The 23,835-nt window shown below is 42.3% G+C and overlaps 2 protein-coding genes across 8 annotated transcripts in view; both read right to left on the bottom strand.

Annotated features, from left to right (window-relative positions):
* Window positions 1-155: 155 nt before the first annotated feature.
* INPP5E (inositol polyphosphate-5-phosphatase E) lies at window positions 156-10,767 on the bottom strand. The gene is made up of 10 exons (XM_056351094.1): window positions 9,525-10,767; window positions 7,518-7,641; window positions 6,648-6,745; window positions 5,816-5,940; window positions 5,554-5,673; window positions 5,052-5,159; window positions 3,964-4,125; window positions 3,258-3,373; window positions 2,666-2,802; window positions 156-1,561 (listed from the first exon to the last, which is right to left on the bottom strand). Exons 1-10 carry the CDS (start codon window positions 10,373-10,375, stop codon window positions 1,429-1,431), a joined length of 1,974 nt encoding a protein of 657 aa, XP_056207069.1. The 5' UTR covers window positions 10,376-10,767; the 3' UTR covers window positions 156-1,428.
* A 1,104-nt stretch (window positions 10,768-11,871) lies between these two features.
* The window catches only part of SEC16A (SEC16 homolog A, endoplasmic reticulum export factor), a 31,653-nt gene continuing 19,689 nt past the window's right edge, over window positions 11,872-23,835 (bottom strand). For 5 of the 7 annotated variants that reach the window (XM_056351078.1, XM_056351081.1, XM_056351082.1 and 2 more), the window contains 19 exons: window positions 23,606-23,723; window positions 23,228-23,339; window positions 22,851-22,956; window positions 22,218-22,358; window positions 21,989-22,102; window positions 21,133-21,337; window positions 20,683-20,931; window positions 19,902-19,990; window positions 18,848-18,895; window positions 18,509-18,667; window positions 18,190-18,267; window positions 17,904-17,960; window positions 17,125-17,236; window positions 16,653-16,790; window positions 15,900-16,000; window positions 15,436-15,510; window positions 14,762-14,821; window positions 13,788-13,862; window positions 11,872-13,549 (listed from right to left, as the gene is read on the bottom strand). In XM_056351078.1, coding sequence (XP_056207053.1) covers window positions 13,481-13,549; window positions 13,788-13,862; window positions 14,762-14,821; window positions 15,436-15,510; window positions 15,900-16,000; window positions 16,653-16,790; window positions 17,125-17,236; window positions 17,904-17,960; window positions 18,190-18,267; window positions 18,509-18,667; window positions 18,848-18,895; window positions 19,902-19,990; window positions 20,683-20,931; window positions 21,133-21,337; window positions 21,989-22,102; window positions 22,218-22,358; window positions 22,851-22,956; window positions 23,228-23,339; window positions 23,606-23,723 — 2,106 coding nt within the window. In that variant the 3' untranslated portion in view covers window positions 11,872-13,480. The remainder of the gene's footprint in view (window positions 13,550-13,787; window positions 13,863-14,761; window positions 14,822-15,435; window positions 15,511-15,899; window positions 16,001-16,652; window positions 16,791-17,124; window positions 17,237-17,903; window positions 17,961-18,189; window positions 18,268-18,508; window positions 18,668-18,847; window positions 18,896-19,901; window positions 19,991-20,682; window positions 20,932-21,132; window positions 21,338-21,988; window positions 22,103-22,217; window positions 22,359-22,850; window positions 22,957-23,227; window positions 23,340-23,605; window positions 23,724-23,835) is intronic. The other 2 variants (XM_056351079.1, XM_056351080.1) reach the window with 2 other exon arrangements.

Here is a 23,835-nt window from a genome sequence, read left to right as displayed (position 1 = left end):
TGAACTGGCAGGTGAAATGTGCTTTGTTCAATGCAAACGATTCTGAAGAAATCTGTCCTGCTCTTCCAGCTGAAGGCAAATGGCTCAGATCACCCGAACAACACACAGTCAAAGAACTCTAGTTCTGACAACCCTGCAATAAGAGCTGGTTCTCATTTAAGGTATTGCATTAATTTATTTTTATTCCTTTAAAAAGAAAGGCAATCCAAATACCTGATGGCTACAGACAGGTCAGTGCCATAAATGTTTGTACCGCAGAACAGAAGCTCTGTCTTGGACAGGTTGCATAGTTAGCAGCACTTCCTCAAGTTGTTCGCGGGGTGTTTTATGTACTAAGGTGATTAATGATCCAGCTGATCTGTGCCCATGAAGTTTTTAAGTATTAGCTGTATTTAACATTTTACTAGTGCTGTACTGGTCCATGTAGTATGTTTAGCCTTAACACTACTTCAAAAATAGCAAGTTATTCACAGTTCACTGAATTGGAAAAATGAAAACAAATGGAATTAACTGTAATCAGAGGTAATGGAACTGCGCTGATCTGACTTGCTGCAGTTCCTCTGTGTACTTCCTTAGTATACTCACTTGATGTTATAATCACTTTGGTGAAGCATTACACATTAGCTGTACTTAGACCATTATTTTCAACTCAAGCATCCTGCTGCTGAAGGCAGGTAATATTTTATCGCCCCTGGGGAGGGCAAGTGAGTTAAGGAAGGGATTGTTTCAAGCAGTCTCAACAGCCAAATCTATGGTGTGAGATTGATATTTACCCCCTTAGTAACAGAAGGCTTATAAAATAAATATTGAAAGGCAATGTTTCTACACTTCAGATGTACAGTAGTACATTCACACAGATCTTGCTGCAGAGGACCAAAAAAGCCTAAGCCAAACACAGGAGCACCATCCGTACACAAAACTGCCCAAGTCCCCTAACTGGTCCCTGTCACACATTTTACAGAATACCGTACGATTGGCTAAAGATGAGGAGAAAAAAAGCAACCTCACAACATATGTAAGCTAACCAGATCAAATCAAACCGACAAACAAAAAAGTTCACCTTTCTGCAGGCTTTTCTTGGGTCCCCTGCCCTTGGTGATGCCAATTCCAGAAGCTGTGCCTGCTGCGTGGAGTCATCTTAGAACCAAGAGACTGCACCTGGTTACTTCCATAGATAGTGTGGTTAAAAATAAATCAGTTACATCTGTTAGGATGGATGTCCTAAATAACTGACTCCATTTTCTTCAGCGAAAGCACTTGAGCTACATGGATTAGCTCATGCAAATGAATCCAGGATGAGGTTTAAGACATTCTTCACAATCCGCAGCAGCTACCAGAGGTGCTTAAGCAGACAATTCCCTGCAGTTTGCTGTGGCCTAAAATCCTCTTTCTGGGCACCTCTAACAGAAGCACTGCGGAGTTTTCAGCTCAGGAAATGCTACATATGCTGCTGGATTTTTGGTCCTTTTGCTCTTGCCGTTTCTGAAGTTCCCTTGTAATCCGTCTCTTTATACCGATTAAGTAGAGTTCTCTGTCAAACTGCCCTGCTGCAAGTGGAATGCTACAATATAAACACAAGCAATTAGATCAGGGCACAAATACATTCTTCTTGTTTGCCCAACATTTCCCAACTGGTTCACACAACAAAGGCCAGAAACCCGGTTTTTCCTTTAAGGCATTCAGCTGCTGCTGTGGGAGAAAATGGGTAAAACAAAGTTGTTCTTCCACAGCAACAAGTTAAGGTTTTTCACAATGCATTTGAATGAAGAAAATATTAGTTGTAAAAAGGCAAATGTACTTTCAATTTAAGCATGAATATGCCTGTATTCATAAAGGGCATACATGGAGGACATCCTTTATAACCCTAAACCAAAAAACTCACTCATTTGAAAAGCTAAACTCTCTTACTGTTAACTTGGTGTATCTGCTGGTATGGTTCATGCACAACAGTTCTTACCTTGGTCTGCTCTAGAGAGACCAGAAGGAAACTCCAGCATCATAGACTCTGCTCTACTTCTGTTTAGTGGATATTTAATACCCGTAAATAAAAAAAATCCCAATTCTAATTGCACTGCTGATAAAGTGCTTTGAGAAAGCCCCATGTTCTAGATACCCGAGTCTTGAAATCCCTGACCATGCTACTCACAGAAAAGACACTAACTACGTTTCAGTGACTCAGCCAAATTTTCTAAGGAGTTCTACTAGCAACAGCCCATGGTGGGACATGAGGGACTTAGAGGATCTCAAAATACTCCACTGACAAACGTGTAAATGCAGCCACCTTTGGGGAGGGAAAACAGCATTGATCCCAAAGAGGGAAACAGGAACAGATGAGGAAACCTGTCCATGCTGACAGAAAAAAGAGAGAGCTGCATCTCAGATAAAACAGATTTATAGTCAATTGCAATAGACTCCATTTATCTCCTTCAGGAGGATTAAGGCACCCGGGCAGCAGGGATGTCAAATGTCAGTGCAAGGTTTAAGCGCTCTGACTGCTCTGACCACTGCTTACATTGCGCAAAAAAACAAACAGGCTGCAAAGTGCTACATGGGATAAACTCTATTCCAGGAACTGTCCTGGCAGGACAAACTCCGAAGAGGAGCATATCCTTAGGATCACTGGAATCACATGCAATCATACAGAGTGGCACAAGAAGGTACTAACTTGTCTCTGCCAGGCCTCACTTTCACACGAAACAAGGCAAATACAGGCCGATGGTCTGAAGTTTTGATCACAGGACAAGATGAGTACTTGACAGCATGGATGTCATCTCTGTACCGACTGCGGTATACAACTCGATCCTGGGAGGCAGAGAGAGAGGGGAAACTGATTGTAACTCCCTTTGCACATCCACCCTGGAAAGAAGCACTAGTACACAAGAGACAAATCCATTCACTTATCACACTCAGTGTCTCGGACAGGGATACATTCATGAAGAATGAGTGTCTGATCCCAACAGCGGTTCTGTGCCCAGCTCGGAGTGCAGGGGAGAATGCACTCAAACAGGATGTAAGGCAGGGAAAATAAAATTAGCAGCTTGTGCCAAACTCTCCCTGTATGCAGAGATTCAATAATCCTTTCTTCCAAACCAGTTCCACCTGCCCTGTTGCCCTTAAGCAACAAATCTCAGCACAATCATATCTCATACATACCAACTGCAGAAGGCAGCTTTTTCTTGCAGGTGAGAATTCCTTTTGGAGGCAGATGTGAGGTTGAGCAGCCCTTCCAAGCATGCTGCTCTGAAATCATCCCTTACCGTGTAGGAAGGAGTCCTTTGTTTGGAAGTGGTGTCATAGCTGTCCCTTCCTATGTCAAACTTGTACGAAGGACGGAAATGAATGTCAGCCTCTTGGAATCCTTTGAAAATAGACCCTGTAAGAGAAGGAGAGAACAGCATGGACAACAGATTTCTCCTTCCTAAGAACCTGATGCATTTCTGCATTTATTCAACACTGCTTAACTATGCTGGCTAGACACAGCAGCCATGTACATGCGTGACTAGAAAAAACAGGGCTTGGGCTCCAGAAAGGGAGCATGCTCAATTTCTTACATAGTGAGGTTAAGAAATAGCCAGTGGCTATTTAAACAAAGAACACTTGGTGCACACACTTCTCCTTCCACTGAAAGCTCATGATGCTTTGCAAATGCTAGCTGTTCATATCTAAACACCCTAGATGCTGTGACAGAATGATGTCCCATTTATAGAGGAGTCAGATGAAACAGTAAATGGCTTGGGAGATTACACTCTATATAGCAAAGTGCTATAGCAAAAAGTCCCTTGTATAGGCTGCCACTGTATTTGACAACTACTAACTTTTTTTTTAGGGAACTTAACAAGCGGAAGCAGGAAAGGTCTCTAGGAAATAGGGATTTGGCTAGGAAATAGGGATTTGGCTGTAATAATTTCTGTGTGTAGATATCTTTGTTCCTGGAGACTAGGGTGAAAAACAGCTGTCCCTCACCCCTACTCATTTCACTAGTGAGCTGGTCATATGCCAGTAGCTTGGACACGTCTGTTTCCAGGTTTTGGTTCAAGATGGAATCCACAGTCTCACGGTCCTTATTTAGTCGGAAGTTGAAGTCACCAAACCAGAATACTTCATCAAACCGAGTGGTGACATCACCTGCAAATTCAAGCCAGAAGTGCCAGTATAAAGGTAAACATCCTGAAAAGTTCCGAATTTTCTTCCCTGAATCTCCTTTTGACTTTTGAGGAAAATTAAAGTATAAGATATACTACATGCTCATTAAAACAAAACTCACTTAATTCTTTTGAAGTGAGAGCTGTGTGATGCATAGCTTACTGAGAGTGCTGCTAGGTAAGTTCAAAGAACATAAGGCAAAAATTCTTTTTCACTACCAGGAGATTTAACACTCGAGCATGTTTTCTGCCTGTGACCACCACAGAATGTGGTAATCAACAACCAGTAGAAAATAGAACAGAAATATAAAAAATCATACAAAAAGATGAAAAGAGACCAAAATATCTGTAGGACCTAAAACCAGTATGAACACAAAACCCTAATGCTACACTGCAGATAGAGAGTAAATTCATCTTTCTAGAAAAAGGGCTTAGCTATATATGTAAACTTCATGTTAACAGCACAGTATTAAGAAATGGTAAGGGAATTAGGCAAACAATGTGCTGACCTGTGTATATGCAAACTGAAATAATAGTCCTTCTCTTCAGTTTTGAAATAAACTAATTTCTACTTGTTCTAGAAAACACTTGGGAAGTGGAACATCCATAACACTGATAAAAATTACACCAAAATTATCTTACTGCTGTTCTGAGGAAAAAAAACAATGAAAATTCCTTTTGAGCTTTCTCTCTTCCTCTCCATTTAAACTTTTTCTCTGAAATTTCCTCCAAAATTACACCCCACCTAAAAAAAAAATGACTAACAAACATCCTCAGTCAAAAGATCCCATGGTCTCTTTTTATACTGTCTGAAATTAGCACTCTCACTCTCTCTTCCTTAGTGTAGACTGAAAGACAGTGCACAAACTGTCCATTTGGGCTCCCATACCACAATGGTTTTACACTTACTGGAACTGGATCGATACGGGTTTGTGTCCGGAACATTCTTGGGAAGTGTAAGGGCTTGAATGGTTTTATTGTAGTCCAGTTTCCTCTCATTCACCTTACTGTCCCCAGCTGAAAGACAGAAACCCCATTACTGCCAACAATGCATCATTTTCATTCAATTACCATTTCTGGTTACAACAGGAGCTTCCAAAGGACACTGGACATTTTCCACATGTAAAATGTAACACACTGGCCCAGGGAGCACACACACTGAAAAATAATGACAGAAGGTGTGGAAAAAGGGATACAATTGTGCAGAATTAATTTCTGGTTTACTAAACACAGTTCTTTTCTAAGTTTGCTACCAAAAAATCCTCCCCCCTTATTGTTTTCAGCTCAGCAATCCTGAGCTTTGACTTCAGTCTGTCCTACTCCTGTGTCCTCTGCAGCTTTTTTACCTGTGTAAAGCAACCCCCCTCTTCCCTCAATCAGGACACTTCTAAAAAGATTGTAAATGTCTCACATGTGAAGTGGGAGGTGATGAAGAGAAAGGAGGTCCCAAAAAATGTGAAGCTGATTCCCAGAGCTCCCTTGGTTTTGATCTGAGATACGATTCGTGTTGTCACTGTGGCATACTCCACTTCTGGAAGGAGAAAGAGAAGCTGCTTTTACTGAAAAGCCTCTAGAGGCAGTGAGCAGGAAAGCTAGGTGAGGGACAGCCCTGGGAAGAGGATGGCAGCAGTTCTTTCACCTCCCTGCTCTCCAGCTCTTACTGGACCACACACCTGAGCAGAACCAGATCAGGTCCCTCCGAATGAAGATCGACATGTACAGCACCCCGTGTGCTGCAGAGTAGAGCATGACGTAGTGGGGGCCCAGCGTCTCTTGCAGGCGGATCTCCCACTCTCTTCTGCAGGAAAGAACAACAGCTGGATCACAAGGACAGTACAAGAGACAATAACCAGGAAAGAAAATCAGCATTGCGAAAACAGAGAAATCCTTCTGATAAAGAATGTCAAGTAAGCATAGGCAAAACTTCCACGGCCACAGCGATGCTGCAGTGAAGGCTCGCCAGTCTAACGTGCAACTCCACACATGCCATGCAGCAGGCTCTGCGTGTTGGTGAGAGAGTACCACAGCTACTGCACCGAGCAGCTTGCAAATCTGAGGAAAACAGAGTCCCACTGGGAAGATACCCTAAAAAAGCAGAGTCCTACATGAGGCTTCAACCTGCTCTTCTAGGGTCAGTCAATCCCAGGCAGACTAGAAATTTGCAGCAATATCCTGCTACTGAGCACGTGGCTGCTAACACTAACAGCCCACCCACGGGCGAGCTCACAGCCAGCCCAGATCTACTGTAAGATGCCCACAGAAATCAGACAGTTTTGCTCTCAGCTGTCCAACAACAGGGCCAAGTTCCATATTTACAGAGTTTTGTGACATTTTCCTCTAAAACCCATTTCCCTTGGTGCTCATGCAATGGAATTCAAGAGTCTTATTAAATGGGGGGTTTACTGAATATATTAAGAATATGATGGAGACTCTTTCCAGACTAATTAAAACCAAAGTAATTAGTTAACAATAAAAAAGGATGGTTCATTACATTGTTTTTGCTACCTGTCTGGACAGCCTTCTTGAACCCCAATGACATACATGTCCTGGGCATAGTCAGGATCTGTTGGTAATAAGAAGTCATCCAGATTCACTGGAAGTTCCTATTATTAAAACCAAAAGAAAAGAAAAGAGATAAACCAGCAGTATTAGTTATGCAAGGATGTGCTAGAAAAGCACTAGAAAGGTGCAGCCTAAGCTACAAGTTCCACAACATACACAAACAATCCAGGCTTCAAAAAACAGGTTAAGTGATAATACTAAAAATTCTCCTTCCCAAAGGCACACTTCAACCGCTGTCACTCCAGCAGCAACCAAGATTCCACAGTTCAGCCATGTGGGCCAGCTATGTGATGTTTCTAATTTCCTCTAATGCTTACTTTTTATGAAGCGCATAGGCTATTTACTGAACAGCCCAGGGGTTGCTTGTGCTCTTCCAAGCACAGCTTCTCAGTCACCTGGTAGAATCAATCTTGAATTCCTTGGCTACCTAAAGATGTAGGCAGGAGGCTGTGTTCTTTATCGGACATGTTCTCATCACAAGCACTAAACTGTCAACTTCATATGACCCTTAATTCTATAATGACCCTTCACACTCTATAATTGCAACAGAGCGTGAAGGAGCTGCCACAAAAAGCCAGAGTGACACTTAGCGAGGTCACTGTTTCCATACCTAGTGTCTGAGGAACCCCCTTACAATGACTCTCTCACTAAGATGAACATGCACGAGAGGGCCTTGTAATTTGATAAAGACAAACTCAGGTTGATGAGGAACATAGTCACAAACAGAAAAAAAACAATGCACCAGTCCTTGCAGTAAAGATGGGGTAACCTTACCACTGCCACCAAGACCTGTGGAGACTTACATGCACATACCTTCTGGCCCTGCATGTTCCAGGTGGCCACAAAAATTCCAATATTCCGATCAGGGAAATATCTGCTAAGTTCTTCTGCTCCCAGTAAGGCACCATTTGCCAGAAGGCTGCCTTCCAAATAGCTTCTATCAACAGAAGACCCATAAAAAAGCATCTAAGGAAATGGCATGGCAGTTGGAATAATGAGTTGTAAAGATTCAATCCTGAGTTAATCAAGAACATACCTTTAGTTCAAGAAAACGGCATTTAGTATTATTTGTATTATTTGCTTGCCTAAAGTTCCTTATAAAGTTCCAACCCTTATACAGTTCATGGATCACATGCAAGAAAACAAAACTACTGTCATAAACTGGCATTTTCAACATCAGGACAAGAGTATGACGTGAGACTGATGCTGCACAGGTTCTGTGCTGAGAAGACTGAAGCCATCCAAAGTCCTCAAATCCCTCCAGTACTTACCACAGACACAAAACGAAGAGATTGGTTTGATTTCTGAGTATCTTGAAGCAGCCCAGTTTACTTGAAACATGAAAAATAGCTCCACCATTCCCAGTGCTCTGGCACTAAGTTGCTCCTAATCAAGGATTCAAACTGACATTCTTCCTTCAATTCAGCTCATCAAATTAGCTTTCAAGTAAATGAGTTATTGAGTCTGAGGTCTAAAAGAGTATCACATTTAAAGAGGGTAGATCTGCCCTGCGTCACCTGCCTCTCCAAACACACTGGTTACAAAAGCAAGGGGTATTGGCAAAAGGACTCCAAGTCGAATAAGCATTTTTAATCTTGCTTAAGCTCCGCAAATAATCATGACAGCATGATGTCAGAGAATGCTGTACAACCCACTGGTCTACCCAGCTGCTGACCTGACTCTAACAGCTTTGCAGAAGGAAGTGAAAGAAAACCCCTCATGGCAAACAAGTCACAATCTATCTTCGGGGCTTCTTTACCAGAAGGTAAAATATTTGGGGTTTTTCCCTGCCATTTAACATTTCAGTTCAAGCCCCATGTACTTTTAGATTTGAAAAAATCCCCCTTTTTATCTCAGAATTACTTTCCTCTGCACCACCAACTCCCACTCTTTGGATCAATGATCAGATTTATCCCTCTAAGGCCTTGCAGACTGTCGTATGTCTGTAATATGTACTCTTAGCTGAGTACTTGGTATCCTTGACCTTTTAACATGTTTCCTGACCTGCAGTATTACCAATAATACCAGTTGCAGTGTTTGTGTGCTGGCAGGTCTTCACAAATAGAGGGTCTGCAGCCAACACAAGACAAGGATTCGATACACTACCAAGCAGGTTAATACACCCATCTTGGTTCCCTCCAATCATCAACCTAAACTTAACTAAGAATGACGACAAATGAGCAACCAGAGCAAGAGGTCAGGGCCACACTAGGAGAAAGTGCTGAGATCCGAGTGCAGTCACACTCTTCCTCAAGAGATTTCTGGAAAAACTGGAGCAGACGAGCTCCTGTGGGACACTGAAGCAGTTCACAGTACATGATTTGATCCCGCCAGAAGCCAAAAAAGCTCAACATCTGCAGAGGGCCCTCAGCATCCTACAGGATTGTGACAGCACTGCATGTGCTGCACAATAGTTTCAAGCTAAAATATCTGGGGGGTTTCCCTGCCATTTAACATTTCAGTTCAAGCCCCAGGTACTTTTAGATTTGAAAAAAACCCCAACTGTTAGCAGGCACAGCCACTGTTTCTTAATCTTCAAAACAAATTACTTAAATAGTACAAGCAAGTGGACAGCAAATCAAACTTGTATTTATGAAAACAAATACCCAACTAAAAGGAGCAAATAGAGAGCATTTGTACTACTTGTTTCATCTTCAAACTGTTTCCAGTCTCCACAGCAGGTTAAACCACCACCCATAACAACTTCTGTGCTTTCCAGTCAGTGGGAAGTTCTCTGCCTCTGCCCAGCAGGATTCTGCAGGGCAGCCACCTCCCTTCTGGCATACCGCAAACTTTGCCACGAGAAGCTGGGGGACATACCTGGTTCGAACATCCTTGGAGCGAATGGGAGTGAGCAGGCTGAACGTAGATTTCATGGAGTCTGTAGAGCAATTATCATAGACCGTCCCATTGCCATGCAGCCTGGTATCGTTCAAGCTGCTGCTTACCCTCCCAAACTTGGGCTGAGAATAATGTCGATAATCCAGACAATCTGAGTCAATCCTATTAGCTGTCCTCAGTGTGTGAGAGGCCACATTGAACTCCATGGGTGGCAGAGGTCGAGCTGGCATTATTTGGGACAGCCGGGGTTTGCCACCTGCAAACGCCTTCCCCCGCAGAAGCCCACCAAAGGCACTGGAGATCTCAGAGGCTCGTTTCCCCAGGTCAGAGGTGCCTCCTCTGCTCTTCCCCACAGGACTGGCTTCCGAGGCATTTGGTGAACTGTGCAAGGAATTCTGCTGGCAGCACTGATGGCAGGGGCTTGCCCTACCCCTGACAGGAGGGCTGAGGGATGGTTCCTGCAGAGAACCATTTGAGGAACTTGTCTCATTGGGATCAGTCAGACTTTCCTGACTTGTTCTAAACCGCCTCCACCTCCTCCAGCTTTTCTCATCCAGGGATGCAGCACGCTCCAGCCGGGGTTTCCGAGGAGGCCTTGGAGTGACCGATTGAATTTTCACATTATCTTTGAGTTCACCCGCTAGAAGCTTTTCATGTAAAGAGCTGCCTACACTTGAATGATCTTCAAAGGTAAGCACCCCATTACCACCAGCCTCCTTCTTTGCTGCTTTGCCAGCTTTTTTCGCATGCAGGTCCTGTACTGCTCCACCTTCTGTGCTCGGAGTAACACATGCCCCCGAGTGCTGTGGAAATCCATTTGGAGTACTCATTCTCCCCCAGGAACTGGCTATGGATGCTGCTCCTTAAGAAAAGTTCCTCAGAGCATAGTTTCCTTCCCTTGCTTACCCCCGCTGGTTGACAGGGCTTTAAGCCAGAAAGACACGGACATCAAAGACAGCTCAATTTTTAGTTGAAGATGAAGGGCGAGTATTCTTGCAGGCAAATGCATTGTCTGCCGAATTTGACGAGGCGGGATACCCCATTTCCGCAAGGGAAACCCATAAGAATGAAAAGTTAGGAGCTGCGAACTCCGCTCCTTAATCAGAAAGCAAGCTCCTCACAGGACCTCTCTTCAGGAACAATTCAAACCTTAACGTGACCTTGTTAGAAAATGAATGTTATTTTCTTTTTTTTTTCCAGAGCAGAGCAGTGAAGCGGCTCCCTCGCTGCTGCGGGCATCACGGCTGCACGTGGTCTGCTTCAAAAGAAGGTTGTGTATCCTGTGAGTGCAGAAGGAAATGAAACCTGCGCCTCAGCCACTGCTGGCTCCGCTCGCTGTGGGGTGGCCCCGGCACAACCCGCCCTGGGCTGCCCGCAGCACCGGGGCCACAGACCAGGAATTTTCCAGCCACCCCAGCTCCCACCGGGATCACCCAGCGGGGAGGTCACTGCCGCCTCCTCGCTCTGCGCCAAACCCGGGCGCCGCCGCTGGGACCGGGAGAGCACCCGGGGGTCATGGGATGGGAACGGGGGGGGGCTGCGGGACAGGGACGGGGGGACGAGGCCCACTCGGGCCTGGGGGGGCACCCCGTTATTGCGCGGTTCCCGTCAACCGCCGTGCCCGCCCGCGGCGGCACGCTGCTCCCGCACCCAGGGCCGCTCCCCCCCGGGCAGGCGGGACAGCACCCCAGCCCCTGCCCCCTCAGGGACCCCTGCCCCGGACGAGTCCCCCCACCCCCCGGCCCCGCTCGCAGACCACTGACCTCGAGGCCCGCTGCCGCCGCCGCGGCAGAGGCCGGCTCCACTTCACCCGCCGCGGCCCGGGCCCCGCCGGCTCCAGCCGCCCTTCTCTCCCTCAGGGGCCGGCGGCGACAGGGCGGGCGGCAGCCCCGGCCCGGGGGCGGGCAGGCCGAGCGGGCGGCGGGAGAGGCCGCCTCAGACTCGTAGCAACGGCGGCGGCGCTGGGCACGGGGCCGGGCAGCGGCAGCGCCCCCTGGCGGCCGGAGGATCGCGCCTCCGTCCCCTCCCTGCGGGGGGCGAGACGTCAATCAATCAACCTCACAGCCCACGGCTGTCACGATCCACCCTAGATTAAAGCAGTATTTAAATAAGCAGCCTAAAGCAAAGCATTTTACACTTAAAATTAACAGCTGTTTATATGAAATCTACAGCTTCAATTTGGAACATTTCAGTGAAGAGCCCGATGCACAGGCACAAACTCTTAAACCAGTTACAGCACAAAACGGCCCCAGAGTCTTTCCAAAGATAGAGGAGAGGTTCCCTCACCCAGCCTGCTAAAGCAATAATCACAAGTAGTAGTAAAATGTGAAAGTGCTCCAGAGCGCAAAATATTTTATTTAAGAATTTACAGTGTCAAATCTTACACTTAGGAAAGATAGCCGCTCCCAGCTCAAAGGAAGCCTTCTTGAATTCAGTTGTTTGGCAGTCTCTACTGAAAGGAGAAAATCAGCAGCAGCCTGGCTGAACTAGAGGAAAACCAAGTGTCTGACTAGGTTTCAGTTATAGAAAAGTAAACGACACTGCTGCTGACCACATCTGGAATTGAGCATGGACCATTATGCAAAGGTTTCTAATCCCCCCAAACAGCGTTTTACTTCTGCTACATACAAACCTTTTAGGACATACGTAAGGCTATCGAGATCTCAGAAAGGTGGAGTTATTCAGGAAAACAAACAAACAAAAACAAAAACCAAAACCAAAAACAATTGGGGACCAACACTGGCAATTTCACATTCACATTATTTCTACTCATGGGCAGAAATTCAAGTAAAATCAAATATTTTGGTGGCAAGTTCTAAATAAAATATGGCCTAATGATTTAATAAATATTTAAAGTTTATTTCTCTCTTTGCAGATAATTCAGATTCTTCAGTGAATATGAATGTTGCATATCATGGTTTTCAAGATTTCCTATATTAAAACCTAAAGATTTTAAAGTCCATCGGCAGAGGTCTCATCTTTTTAGTATGTTTGAAATTCAGCTGTTAGCTATTTAAGACCTTGATTATTTTAGTAATGGAAATTCAAGAACAGAGTATTATGCTGATTCTGGCACTCAACAGGAAAAAATGTAGACAACTTTCAAGCTGTTACCACCTTAATTGTACAGTGCCAGCCGTTTGAGAGAAAGCAAGTAACCGTATTGCACTTAAAAGAACACTCACTCGTCAAATAGTACAGCATTGGCTATTATACAGAGAGCTTCTTTCAGACTATACAATTTGCTTTACAAGTAGTCTAAACCACAAACTACATACATACTAGGTAAGATCCAAATCAAATTAGTATTAGATTACAGTCACAGTTTTCGTTCAATATAGGTCAATTTATTTGGATGAGCTGTGGCCCCCTCCCTCCTTCAAAAAACAAACCAGCGTGAGGCATTTCCCAGATGAACATCTCCAATTTCACACACCAACAAACCAAGTCCTGTTTGATAAGCATTACAATTGTGCATGGTCCTCTTAAGGCCAGAGAGTGTTATGTTACAATGTGGACGTGTTTTTCCCCCACTGGGAGGGGGGCATCCTTCAGAAATTAAGGAATCCCTGAAACTATGTCTTTGAAGGTCACACTAGTAGGTTTAAAATAAACTTAAGGAATAAATTGCCTATGCAATTTACAAATAGTTTTTGTAACAGACAGCAACTATTTCCTCCCTTGTGTCTATTCTTTATCACAGCAAAGCTATTTCTAGCCAGGTTTCTTAAAAGGAAAAAGTTACATATATTTCATGTTTGGTAATGATTTGCGTAGATGAGGTGCAAGCAGGGAGACCCATGATAAAAATCACCCGTCATCAAATTTCCATCATGTCAACTGCAGCTAGTACTGATGCCATGTGCCATAAGATTGAATAGTTCTTCGCATACTCAGAACACAAGTGAGAATTCCAAATACAAAGCCATTGTATTCTACTTCAATGTTGGATACTTCCTCTGTCCAATTCTTCCCAGTCTTGAACTTCCAGTCACTGCAGGAGACTGAAAAAGGAGAACCGGAATAAAAAAACATTCTGTGGAAGTATCATACTGGAGACAAAGATAAAAAAAGTTGCCAATAAAGTTTTGAATGCAAACCTGTTCATTTAAACCGGTGCTAGACTTCTCTATATGCATGCCTAACACTCTACATGCAACAGTCTCAATTCAGCTAGTGAAACATGAAATCATGGGTTTGTTCAATAGTTTTGTTCTAAGTAAGGATGAGGCTTTTACTCACTTGTGCAAATTGAGAAGGATTGTAGAACGGTACTGTTCCTGCTGCAGGCCCCCCTGAAGGTGGTACAGTGGCAGGCTAGAAAGTAGATAATCCTCCAGTTACAGAACCGCAGAGCTTCAGTGCCTCTCAAATGTGGTTTGCTTAGTCATACAGAGCAAATATTCACAGTAATAATGCCAACAATATGGACAGAGCAGCATATTGTAACAACTGCCAGAAGTGCCGGTACAATTTGCATCCATATCTTTAATATTACTCGCTTAATGTAGGAATTGGCAAAACAATGTCACATGCATAAACTGTAAATAGCTCTGAAAATCCAAAGCATGCAAAACCAAAACAAGACACCGGTGCGACTTCACTGAATTAGTACCTTCTGCTTTTGTTAGTAGACCTTAGGACTTGCCCCAAAATAAACATTCTACATCAAGCTTTGCTTTACTAAGAAATATCAGAAAGAATTTGTATCACCCCTTTATGGTGACCCCACAGTACTGGAACTTACAGCAGAGATGAAGCATTCCTTTAATTCCTACAGGGACTTTTGCAGATGAAACAGGCTATGGTATTATTACCAATTTGAGACAGGCAGCAATAGAATGACAAGGTTTTACTTGTATGAGTTTTTTTAGGAGTTTTGTTGGTTGGTTTGTTTTTGTTTGTTTAAAAATCAACTGACTACTCTGGTGTCGCAGGGAAGAGCTGACCAAAATTATTAAGTGAATCTCTCAGGAACATGAACATAAACAAAAAGCATGCCTGGATTACATGCATTCTTATGAATACAAAAAAATTGAAGACCCTGTTTGAGTGTTAAAAGGAACACTACATCATTAGTTACTTTTGATGTTATTTCTGTGAAATGAGAAGTGGGGAAAATGACTAAAAGTAGCATTAGTAAATATTTAAGCAAATGCAAAATGAAGAGGGGGGAAAATAAGTTAACATAAATGAAAATGGCCAGCCACATGTACCTGATTAAAATGCTGGCTTACTTCACGTGATAATGAACTCATTGAACTAGAGCGCGAAAGCTACAAAACAGCAAGAACACACAAATACAAAAAAACACAAATAAAAAAGTCGTCATGCATGTCACTGCCCCAAGCTTTCAGTTGTTTTATTTAACTTTAAAAGTCTCACTGCCAAAGGTTAAACCAACTTCAAGTTAAAAAAAATGTAAAGCCAGAAGTTAGTTTAAATCAAAAGGACTTCTTAAAGCACAAAATTATGTAGATATAGAAAACATTTAGTAGGAACAAAGGCGATGTTACTCTGCCTGCACATAGCAATCTATTCTCCTTGTTGTGTCTTGCACTTAGTATTAGTGAAATTATATGCATGCATGGAGGCGAAAAGAGATCTTCACCCTGCTATGGACATTTAATTCTGAAAAAGGCTTGTAAAAGTCTACTTAGATAGAAAAAGGAGATCACACCACAGAATGTAGGAGACGGAACTTCGTGTATGGGCTTAGAGGTCTTTTCAGTACAATTTTGGAGGCAGACACGTGCTTCCATCTTGGCTAGTCACCGGCAACTCAATCAGTTACTTGTTGTTTTAGATGGCCCATGTTAAGTCCACTACAAATTCATGGTTGAAATATGCTGCAAAAGTCATTAGCTAACTACTTTGAATCAAGCCTTACCTCGCCTGATTGGGAGCCATCAGGGTTAGAAACAGGAAGTCCAGATCCAGGAGGAAGGATTGCAGGGTTTAAATACTGAAGAAAAACAACGCACTTTTATTTATCTTTGTTACTATGATGCTATTTCACATTTCTGCTATATTGATGCCACTGAAGCAAAATGTTACAATACATCAAACCAGGTGAAATATGCAGTGTATGGCTCTTCCTATGTTCTTTGTCCCTTTCCTGACACATACCGCACCCACTAGAACCTGCAGCTCTGCCAGATGAGCAAACACATCTTCTCAGGGGCTTCGTACTTCAGTTTCCCTTCTCCAGTTCTTTAACTAAAATGTTATAAACATAATCCCTACAACAACATACTTTGTATGTACTGTGGCAATGAAAGTATTGTTCAGAATCATGATGGTTTTTTAATCAGAAGTTTAAATTATATATACAAGACGTTCTTTCTAACCCACCTCTGGCTCAACAGCTGCAGCAGGATCTGCATTGGTTTGACTTGCAGCTGGTGCGTGCTCTGCTGCACCACTCCCTTCCATTGGCTGGGGTTCCCCTGGAACTACAAAGAAACCAGAATTCAGCCAAACACACCACATCAGGGCATTTGATTTCATGGAATGAGAAGGAGGGACATCAGCAGAACTGAATGTCTGCAACACCAATCTTCTCGCAGGAAAAATGTAATTTAAAGAGGGTAGTGTCAGTGTCTCTAGATGCCCCAATCTTGTTACAAGTGTTCAAGCAGGAGATGCATACAGTTCATACAGATAACCTTGGTGCACCACAGCACGTAGTGAAAGCAGGAAAATAAAAAAAAGATGGTAAGCAGGTGTGCAGGCAAGACGTCTCCCATTCTTCTGCCAAATAGCAGTCTTGGAACTAAGAACTGGTGTCAGAAGTGAGCACAAGATACTGAGCAACACAGGAATACGACACCAGTCAAATTTTGCTATTTGGATGGCCTAGCCATTCTGCAATAGGACAGGGGGAGGGCAAAAAAAAGAGAACCCCTTTATTTGCAGCATGCAGAGCTGGGCTTTACTAACCCATTTGTTTTACTGCAGTTCTCAGACTGATTCTACTTCTAGAACAAATTGGAGTTAATAAGATGGAACATTCTTAAATGTTCGTTAAAGGCTACATAATATACACACAGCCAAAAGTGACTTAGACATACAACCTCCTTACAATTTCATCCACTCATGACACACCTGAGTTTGGAACAAACACATTTGCAGGAATTGGCATTGGTGCCAAGGGGGCAAATAGGTCTGATGGTGCAGGAACAGCACCGCTTGACTTGGTTCCACCTGGATTCAGGACATCAACATAACGGGCTCTGCTTCCAGCTAAAACAGAAAAATCCAGAAATAAGCCTTGTGTTAGTCATCCCCATGTCTATTTCAAACTGTTTGCTGGTTAAGCCATCTTTCCAAACCAGAAAATAACACTTCAGGGATACAAACAGTAATACCCAAGTCACGGTACAGTTGGGACAGCAATCTCAGTGCAGAAGCTAGGCACGAGCTAAGCCAGCAATAGTTGCAGCTCCATGGTATCACTAAGTTGCCAACCATTCCCCTAACAGCTCCAGCAAAGCCAAGACTTCTGCCTTCACATTTTATGCAAGACAAAAAAACCCTTTAGATCTTCCATACTTCAAGCATCAATGTTGCCTGTTACCTGCTCTTCTGGAAAACATGTTGACAGGGGCACTAGGTGGGCCTCCAGGTCCAGGTGGAACAGTCTGAGGAACTTTAGGAAATCCTGTCGGAGGTGGCGGTGGAGGCTTACTCTGCAGGGAGAAAAAAAAAAAATCCAACCACATTGTTGACTGAGAGTTTTAAACCAAGTATCCCTCTGACTTTTTTTCCTTACTTATTCCAGAGCACATAAAAATGGGTATACAGGCATACATCTTGTAGTGCAGACCAGTATTTCCCATCTTCCATCTAATAACTAATGTAAAGGCATTTCTGCAATCCACCTACATTCACTCTAAAAGGAAGCATTTACAACGATGGTTGTTATCATTTGTGTTTTGAGACAGATCCTTGAATGACAAGGATGGACAGGATGTCTATATGATGCATTACATTTTCAAAACTATAGACTCCTCCTACCTTTTTTCCCCTATATTCTGTTTGCAGCAAAATAACAAGCAACTGTCTAGGCTGCCGACCTCTATGAAGAGATACACCAGACTAAGTTTAGAGCAAATTCCCTTGTAAATTCAATTGCAGTTACCGGATCCACACCAGCAACTGAAGATACAATTGGTACCATAAGGATGTAGACCATAAATAGATATAACCTGTTCATTAGTTTCAAGATTTGGTGCATTTAAATCCAAATTCAGTAAAAGGCAGCTCTTAAGAGCCCATAACAGATTAAAAAAAACTGTGTGCCAGTAGAGATTTTAGTTTTCCACTTGGAGAAATAATGAGTACTCATATTTTTACCTCTTCTTCTGGTTCATCCAGATTAACCCAGCGTTGTTTCTGTTCATCCCAAACAATCTACAAGAAAATCACAGTCAAAGATTAGGAGTTCAAACAAAGCTGTTAAGCCAAAAAAACTAAACCAAAACAAAACTTGTAACATTTTTTTTAAAAAGCCAGTCTTGGAATAAGCATAATCTCAAAGTTTTACACACGTTTACTTGTCAAAACAATGTTCTCTGCCATCCAGGCAAACATTCTGAATGAAGGAAAATGTATGAAGGTTTTTTCGATTTAGGGGCCTTACTGATTTGTTCTTGTCATCTGGCAGGTGAGCTTCATTCTTTCCTTTTCCCATCAGCCAGCGAAACCAGGTTCCACCAGTCTACAAAATAAATTTGTCTATCGCATTAATTCTCTCAACACTGCCTTTACAGGCAGATTAAAAAAAAACATTCATGCAACAATTCATTTTCTGTTAGGGACTTGAACTCTGAGTCCAGAGCCACCCCTAACAAAAAGAAACAGTTTAGTCAGGTCCTCTTAAATCAGTATGCCAGACCAGGAGTTACCACATATACTAACAAATCTCCTCCAGCTCTAGCTACTTTTCTTAGAAAGCTTACCTTTCTAGGTGCTGGTTCCTTTTTTATTTCTTTTTTATTCTCTTTCCCTACAGGAACAGAGGGAGGAGGAGAGGGCTGTTTTGCTGCAGAGCTGGATCTCTCTCGTCCCACAGAATGAGCAGAGGACTCTGAAGTTGTTCGGGATCTTCGCCCATAGCCCTATATTACAAATGCATAAGTACAAAGCTGTCGCTGCTGGACTGATGGATTACATTTCATCTTGCTAAACAAATTCCTTCTTTGAAAAGTTAGTAAGAGGAAGAGATACGAAAGCACGTAAAAAATAAACATAAATGAGGACAAAGATTTAGTGAAAGAAACAGCCTGCTCATGGCATACCATATGTGCTGAAGACTGAGATGCAGATCTGGATCTTCGTCCTGGTGCCTGGTTAGATATAAAGCCAGGACATGCATAATAAGCAAGCAGCTAAATATCTGACACAATATTCACTTTTTATCAAGAATTCCCACACAATTAAAGATATTCAAGCTGGTTATTTGGGTACTTTATTTCCTCTGACATATACGCGGTGCAGAGAAAGAGCTGAAGTCTGGCCAAGCAATCGCACAATCATGTAACTAAAAGTGTTAAATCAGGGCACTGCTGTGCAGGCTAATCAGCTAACAAGAGGAAAGATAAAAACGCTGCACCAGGGAATGGTCGCTGCATTTTTTTCCTCCCTCCAACATTTGGTTGTTCTTCTAAAATTTGTATAGCAACTCAAGCATAAAAAAAAATTCACTGTTTCTTCTAGAAGTATGGTTAATTTCTAATTAAAAAGTCTCCTCATCCTTTAATCAGTTGCCAAATGTATCCCTATTAAAAATGTTTATATTAATTCTTTCAAACAATTGTCACTTCAGGAGACTAACTTTCAGGGAGAGGCCAACTTCAGTGATACTTAAACAGTGAAAATACAACGTATTTTTAAAAAGGGGGTTGGGATTTTGATAAACACCTTCTACATTTCCAATCATGATCAAGTGGCAGTTAACGCTGGCCTTTTAAAACTCAGTCACAGAACTGTTCACTGGGCCCTGCTTCCCTCACTTGCTGATGTATACTACAAGTTCTTCTGGGTATAAAGAATCATTCTGGGAGGTGGGAGAAGAAGGCAGGGCAGAGAAAAAAAAACTCTTCAGACAACAGCTTGATATCCCCCCTCCCCCCTTTTTTTTTAAAAAAAAATTGTTTTTAAGAGAATAAAATTAGGGCTAAAATTGTTCAACTAGCTCTTCATTATTTATTCTACTGAAGAGGAAGATCAGTGGGAAAGAAAAACTAATCCTCAAGTCTTTCTGAAGAGCAAGACAAAGCCCCAATATACTCTGTTTGCAAAGGTCTGTCATGCAGCTGACACTTGCTCAAAAGATGTATGAAATAAAGATACCATGCTAGCCATTCTGCCATAGAAATCCTCTTCCCTTTGTTCAGGGAAAGAGCTTTGTGAAGGAGACTCCCGGGCAATTCTCTGTGTTCCTTAAAAAACAAATTAGATTATGTTAGTGAGGAGGACGGGATGAGACAGACACACAACAACAATGAAAAAAACCCACCAAAACCAAAGCGTCCCCAAATCCCACAACAACACAACACAACAGCTTTCACTAGTTAGGAGTTTTGTGACAGAAAGAACCTGGTCTTTTAAAGACCATGAACTGCAGTTTCTAGGATTCTTTTTTTCCCTTCTGCATGGGTATTACATTAGTTCTAAACACAGGTTAGAGCAGGCTGAGAGATGCAACCATCTGTATGGAGCACTAAAAGGTTCTTCACATCTCTAACAGAGCTCTGCCAAACTTGTGTATGCCTGCTGTCTCATGTGTTAGGTTCTCCTGTCACAGAATCAGAACTTATTGCGTCCCAGACACTGATGCTCAGAGGCTCCAATCACAGACCCTGCAAACAGAACTGCCAGCCCCTGTGCACTCAGCGATTACCTGTTAGGGTCGAAACCATGAACTGCCAAGTCTGACCTCTCTTTTAATTTAAAGCCAAATAAGCAGGATAAACACTGTAACTTTGCACAGATGTTTCTGTGCCATTACATGGTTTAAATTTCATTACCCAAGACTTGACTTACTATTTGCTAAATATTGAGATATTTTGCACTTTCCCTCAAAATACTTCTTTCCCCTTATAAGGAAGGAAAGCTGTTTAAGATCCCAGACCTGTTTCTGGGTTTATCTGCTCTTCTGACCGTGGTTCAATTTCTTGTGGTGGTCCTCCTGGTGGTAGTGCTGACCCTAAATACAGGGGTGATGGTTCATTTCCATATGGATTTGAAAATCCTGGAGGTGCAAAGCCAGGTCCTGGACCAATAGGCTGAGAAGCCACTGAATAGAAAGGGACACTTCGGACAGCTTCCTGGTCACCAGGAGGAATCATAGCAGCTGACCCATCAAGGGCAGCCTGAGGTACTGCAGCGCACAAAAAAAAAGAAATTAGAAGTTATAACTAAAAAGAAATTCTAGTATATGAACCTTTTACCCTACAAATAAAATGATATAATGCAGAAGTGAAATCTCACTGTTTCTACCACCCTCTTAAGTAGCTTCTTATACCAGAAACCTGGAAAGTTTATTTTCTCTCTGTCACGAAGAAGGATATGAAACACTAACCTGAAGGCATCAGCTGCACACTTTGCATCTGTTGAGCCATATTGGGTAATAAGGATGCTAACAATGCATTTTCAGCACCTGGACCCATGTCACGGCCAACTCCTGCTCCATCACATTGACTAGCATGGTCTAATTCAGAGCTTGGTGTACTACATGCATATGGTGGTGGGGTGGATCTGTCTGTGTTATAAGCTATTGCACCCTCCTGCACAAAAAAGCAAGATCTTATTAACTGTACCAGACATTCAGTTCATAACCAAGGGAACATACAGCAAAGGAAAACTTAAAGAGTGAAAACAGCACACAGGGGTTTTTTTAGCGTTTAGTCAAAAAAAATGGAGCCGTCAGCCATTTGCAGGCCAAGTTCAACAAATCAATTGAAGTTTTCTTGGGAAGTTTTGGTTGGATGTTTTTCAAATGGAAGCTTAGTTAATTAGCTCAAGGTTCAAATTTCTAACAGATCTCTAAATAAATGGCAATTATTTCCACTCTGTTATGAACTAGTTAGACTAATTCAAACACAACGTTTTTTTTCCTGGCAAGCAGAACATCTGCTTACAGCAGGAGTTATTACAACCCAATAAGCCTTGCAATTCCCCTTGCATTATGGTACTAAAAAACGCCTGTCTCATAACGTACACTACCCTTTAACTATTTGGCATTAAATCTTAGGGCACTGAAGTGTGGTAAATCCACTTGGTTTAAATCATAACACTTGCACTTCACAACATGAATACATCCATAAGGTCACTTAATATGTTTCTGTGATTAGCAGTATAAGCAAAACCATTTAAAAAATTGGATTTACACTAATCCTTAAAAGAGAATACTTCATGTTGAATAGTACATTCTGTACCTTGATCTGTCCATCCACATGTCGAAGCGTTACTAACCATGAAGGTTCAATAAAAGATTCCTGTTCTGGTTTTTCTTTTATCTGTGGGTCAAACAGGCGTAGTTGTGATGACATCTAAAAAACCGAATCATTGTAAAGTTTAGGTTAACCAGACAACAAAATGCAACTTTAACCACAGGTTATCACTTACAATATGAAGCCACAAATACTTCACTCTTCCTTATGTTACCTGGATTAGCTGCCCAATAAGTACAGGTGAATAGTAATGTGGATCTTTAAGGACAGTTCTAGAAATGACTTCACAATAATGGAAAGCCTGAGCAGCAAGTCCCATTTCAGCTAGTCGGCAAGCATAGATGAATTTGAAAACCTATGGAATGCAAGGAGGTGAAATAAACTAAGTGATCAGAACATTTGTAGAAGTATCAAATGAAAGGCAATCTCTCACTTCAGCTGAAAGCTCAGATATCCCATTATCACATCTATACTAGGCAGGAAAAGAAAAATAGGGAAAAAGCATTCAGTTCTGCTCTTCCACCCAGTGTACCCAATGGAAGTTATCTATTTGTCTAACAGCCAGTACCAGCAAATTCTCCTGGATTTTTCTTTAGGAATATAGAGTTACAATGACAACAAAACTTAAAATTCAGAAGTTCAGAATACATCTATGAAAAATGTGAAAAGTAGATTTAACTGACAAGAGGAAAAAAGCTATCTTGCACTACATTATCCATTAATATTTCACGTTACAATGGATAAAATATTTGCTATGCTGAATACAGAACATGAGAGATGAAAGCCTCACATAAAACTTGCCAACCCCCCCCCCCCCCCCCCAAACCTGAAACAAACAGCTCTTCACCTGGAAATTGGGCAAACAGCCAGGCTGACTTCCTAGCGACTGTGCATATTCATAAGCTTCTGTTCTTTGAATGGCTTCATTAGTGGCAAACTTAAAAAATGGCAAACTATTCAGAAACGGGAGAGGAAAAAAATTATTTAACATTGAGATTATATATGCTGACAATAAATACAGATCCATCAATCAGAAATGAAGTCAGAAACATCACTCTTAAGACACTCAGTAACTTCTCCTCGAACAAGGACAGGGCATCAAATATTTATCTCAAAACCAGCTGTGGCTAGTGATGGTAAGGGCAGCAGTGCAACACAGTCTGTCAAGCCATTAAGCTTTCATTTTTTCATCTAAAAAGTTGTGTTAAAAAAAAAAAGGCAAACCTATGATTTGATCCAATTAGGACAAGCTTTGTTGTCTTCCTTGTGTAAACTCCAAAACCAACTTGGGCCATAAGGTAACAAAAGTGAGCAGCATCCAGCAGGCCTTTAGAAGCTGTAGAGAAATATGTGACAGAACTCAGGATATTTCCTCTTGGGTGCACACTGTAAGTTCAGTGTCCCATATTGTTTTGGCTTTGCATTCAAACACCTTCACAACAGAGACACAGCCATATAAAACTGTTCCACTTTACATTTCACACAGCAATAGCTTGTTTAAAAAAAAAAAAAAAAAAAAAAAAAAAAAAAGGCTGAGTAACTAAAGCTTTCAGAAAGCTTTTCCTTCAGTCATCATCACCCTGTTCATTCCCCAAGAGTTACCAAGAGCGTCTCCCATGGTAGCAATGGTCCTGGATTCCAAGTCCACATTATTGGTCAAGTTGGATAACACCATTGCTAGATGAGGCCTCCAGTCTCCCCATTTCTCATCTCCACAGCACTAAAATGAGAAGAATTACTTAGTCAAATCAGTGACTGGAGCTCTGCATGGGTGTTTCAACCTAAAAAGGACCAAAACAACTTATCTGACATTCTAGGAAAAGCACATGGAA

The sequence above is a fragment of the Falco biarmicus genome, chromosome 9 (assembly GCF_023638135.1).
Source record: "Falco biarmicus isolate bFalBia1 chromosome 9, bFalBia1.pri, whole genome shotgun sequence".
NCBI lineage: Eukaryota > Metazoa > Chordata > Aves > Falconiformes > Falconidae > Falco > Falco biarmicus.
The sequence above is the reverse complement of the archived record's forward strand: the minus strand, read 5'-3'. Positions and strand labels throughout refer to the sequence as shown.

What these genes read in the sequence shown, in the direction of transcription:
- INPP5E (XM_056351094.1), bottom strand. Translation starts at nt 10,375, where the DNA reads ATGAGTACTCCAAATGGATTTCCACAGCACTCGGGGGCATGTGTTACT. An exon ending in CCTGATCTGGTTCTGCTCAG is followed by an intron (nt 5,674 to 5,815) that starts GTGTGTGGTCCA and finishes TTCTCCTTCCAG; the next exon opens with AAGTGGAGTATGCCACAGTG. An exon ending in AAAGGACTCCTTCCTACACG is followed by an intron (nt 2,803 to 3,257) that starts GTAAGGGATGAT and finishes TCTGCCTCCCAG; the next exon opens with GATCGAGTTGTATACCGCAG.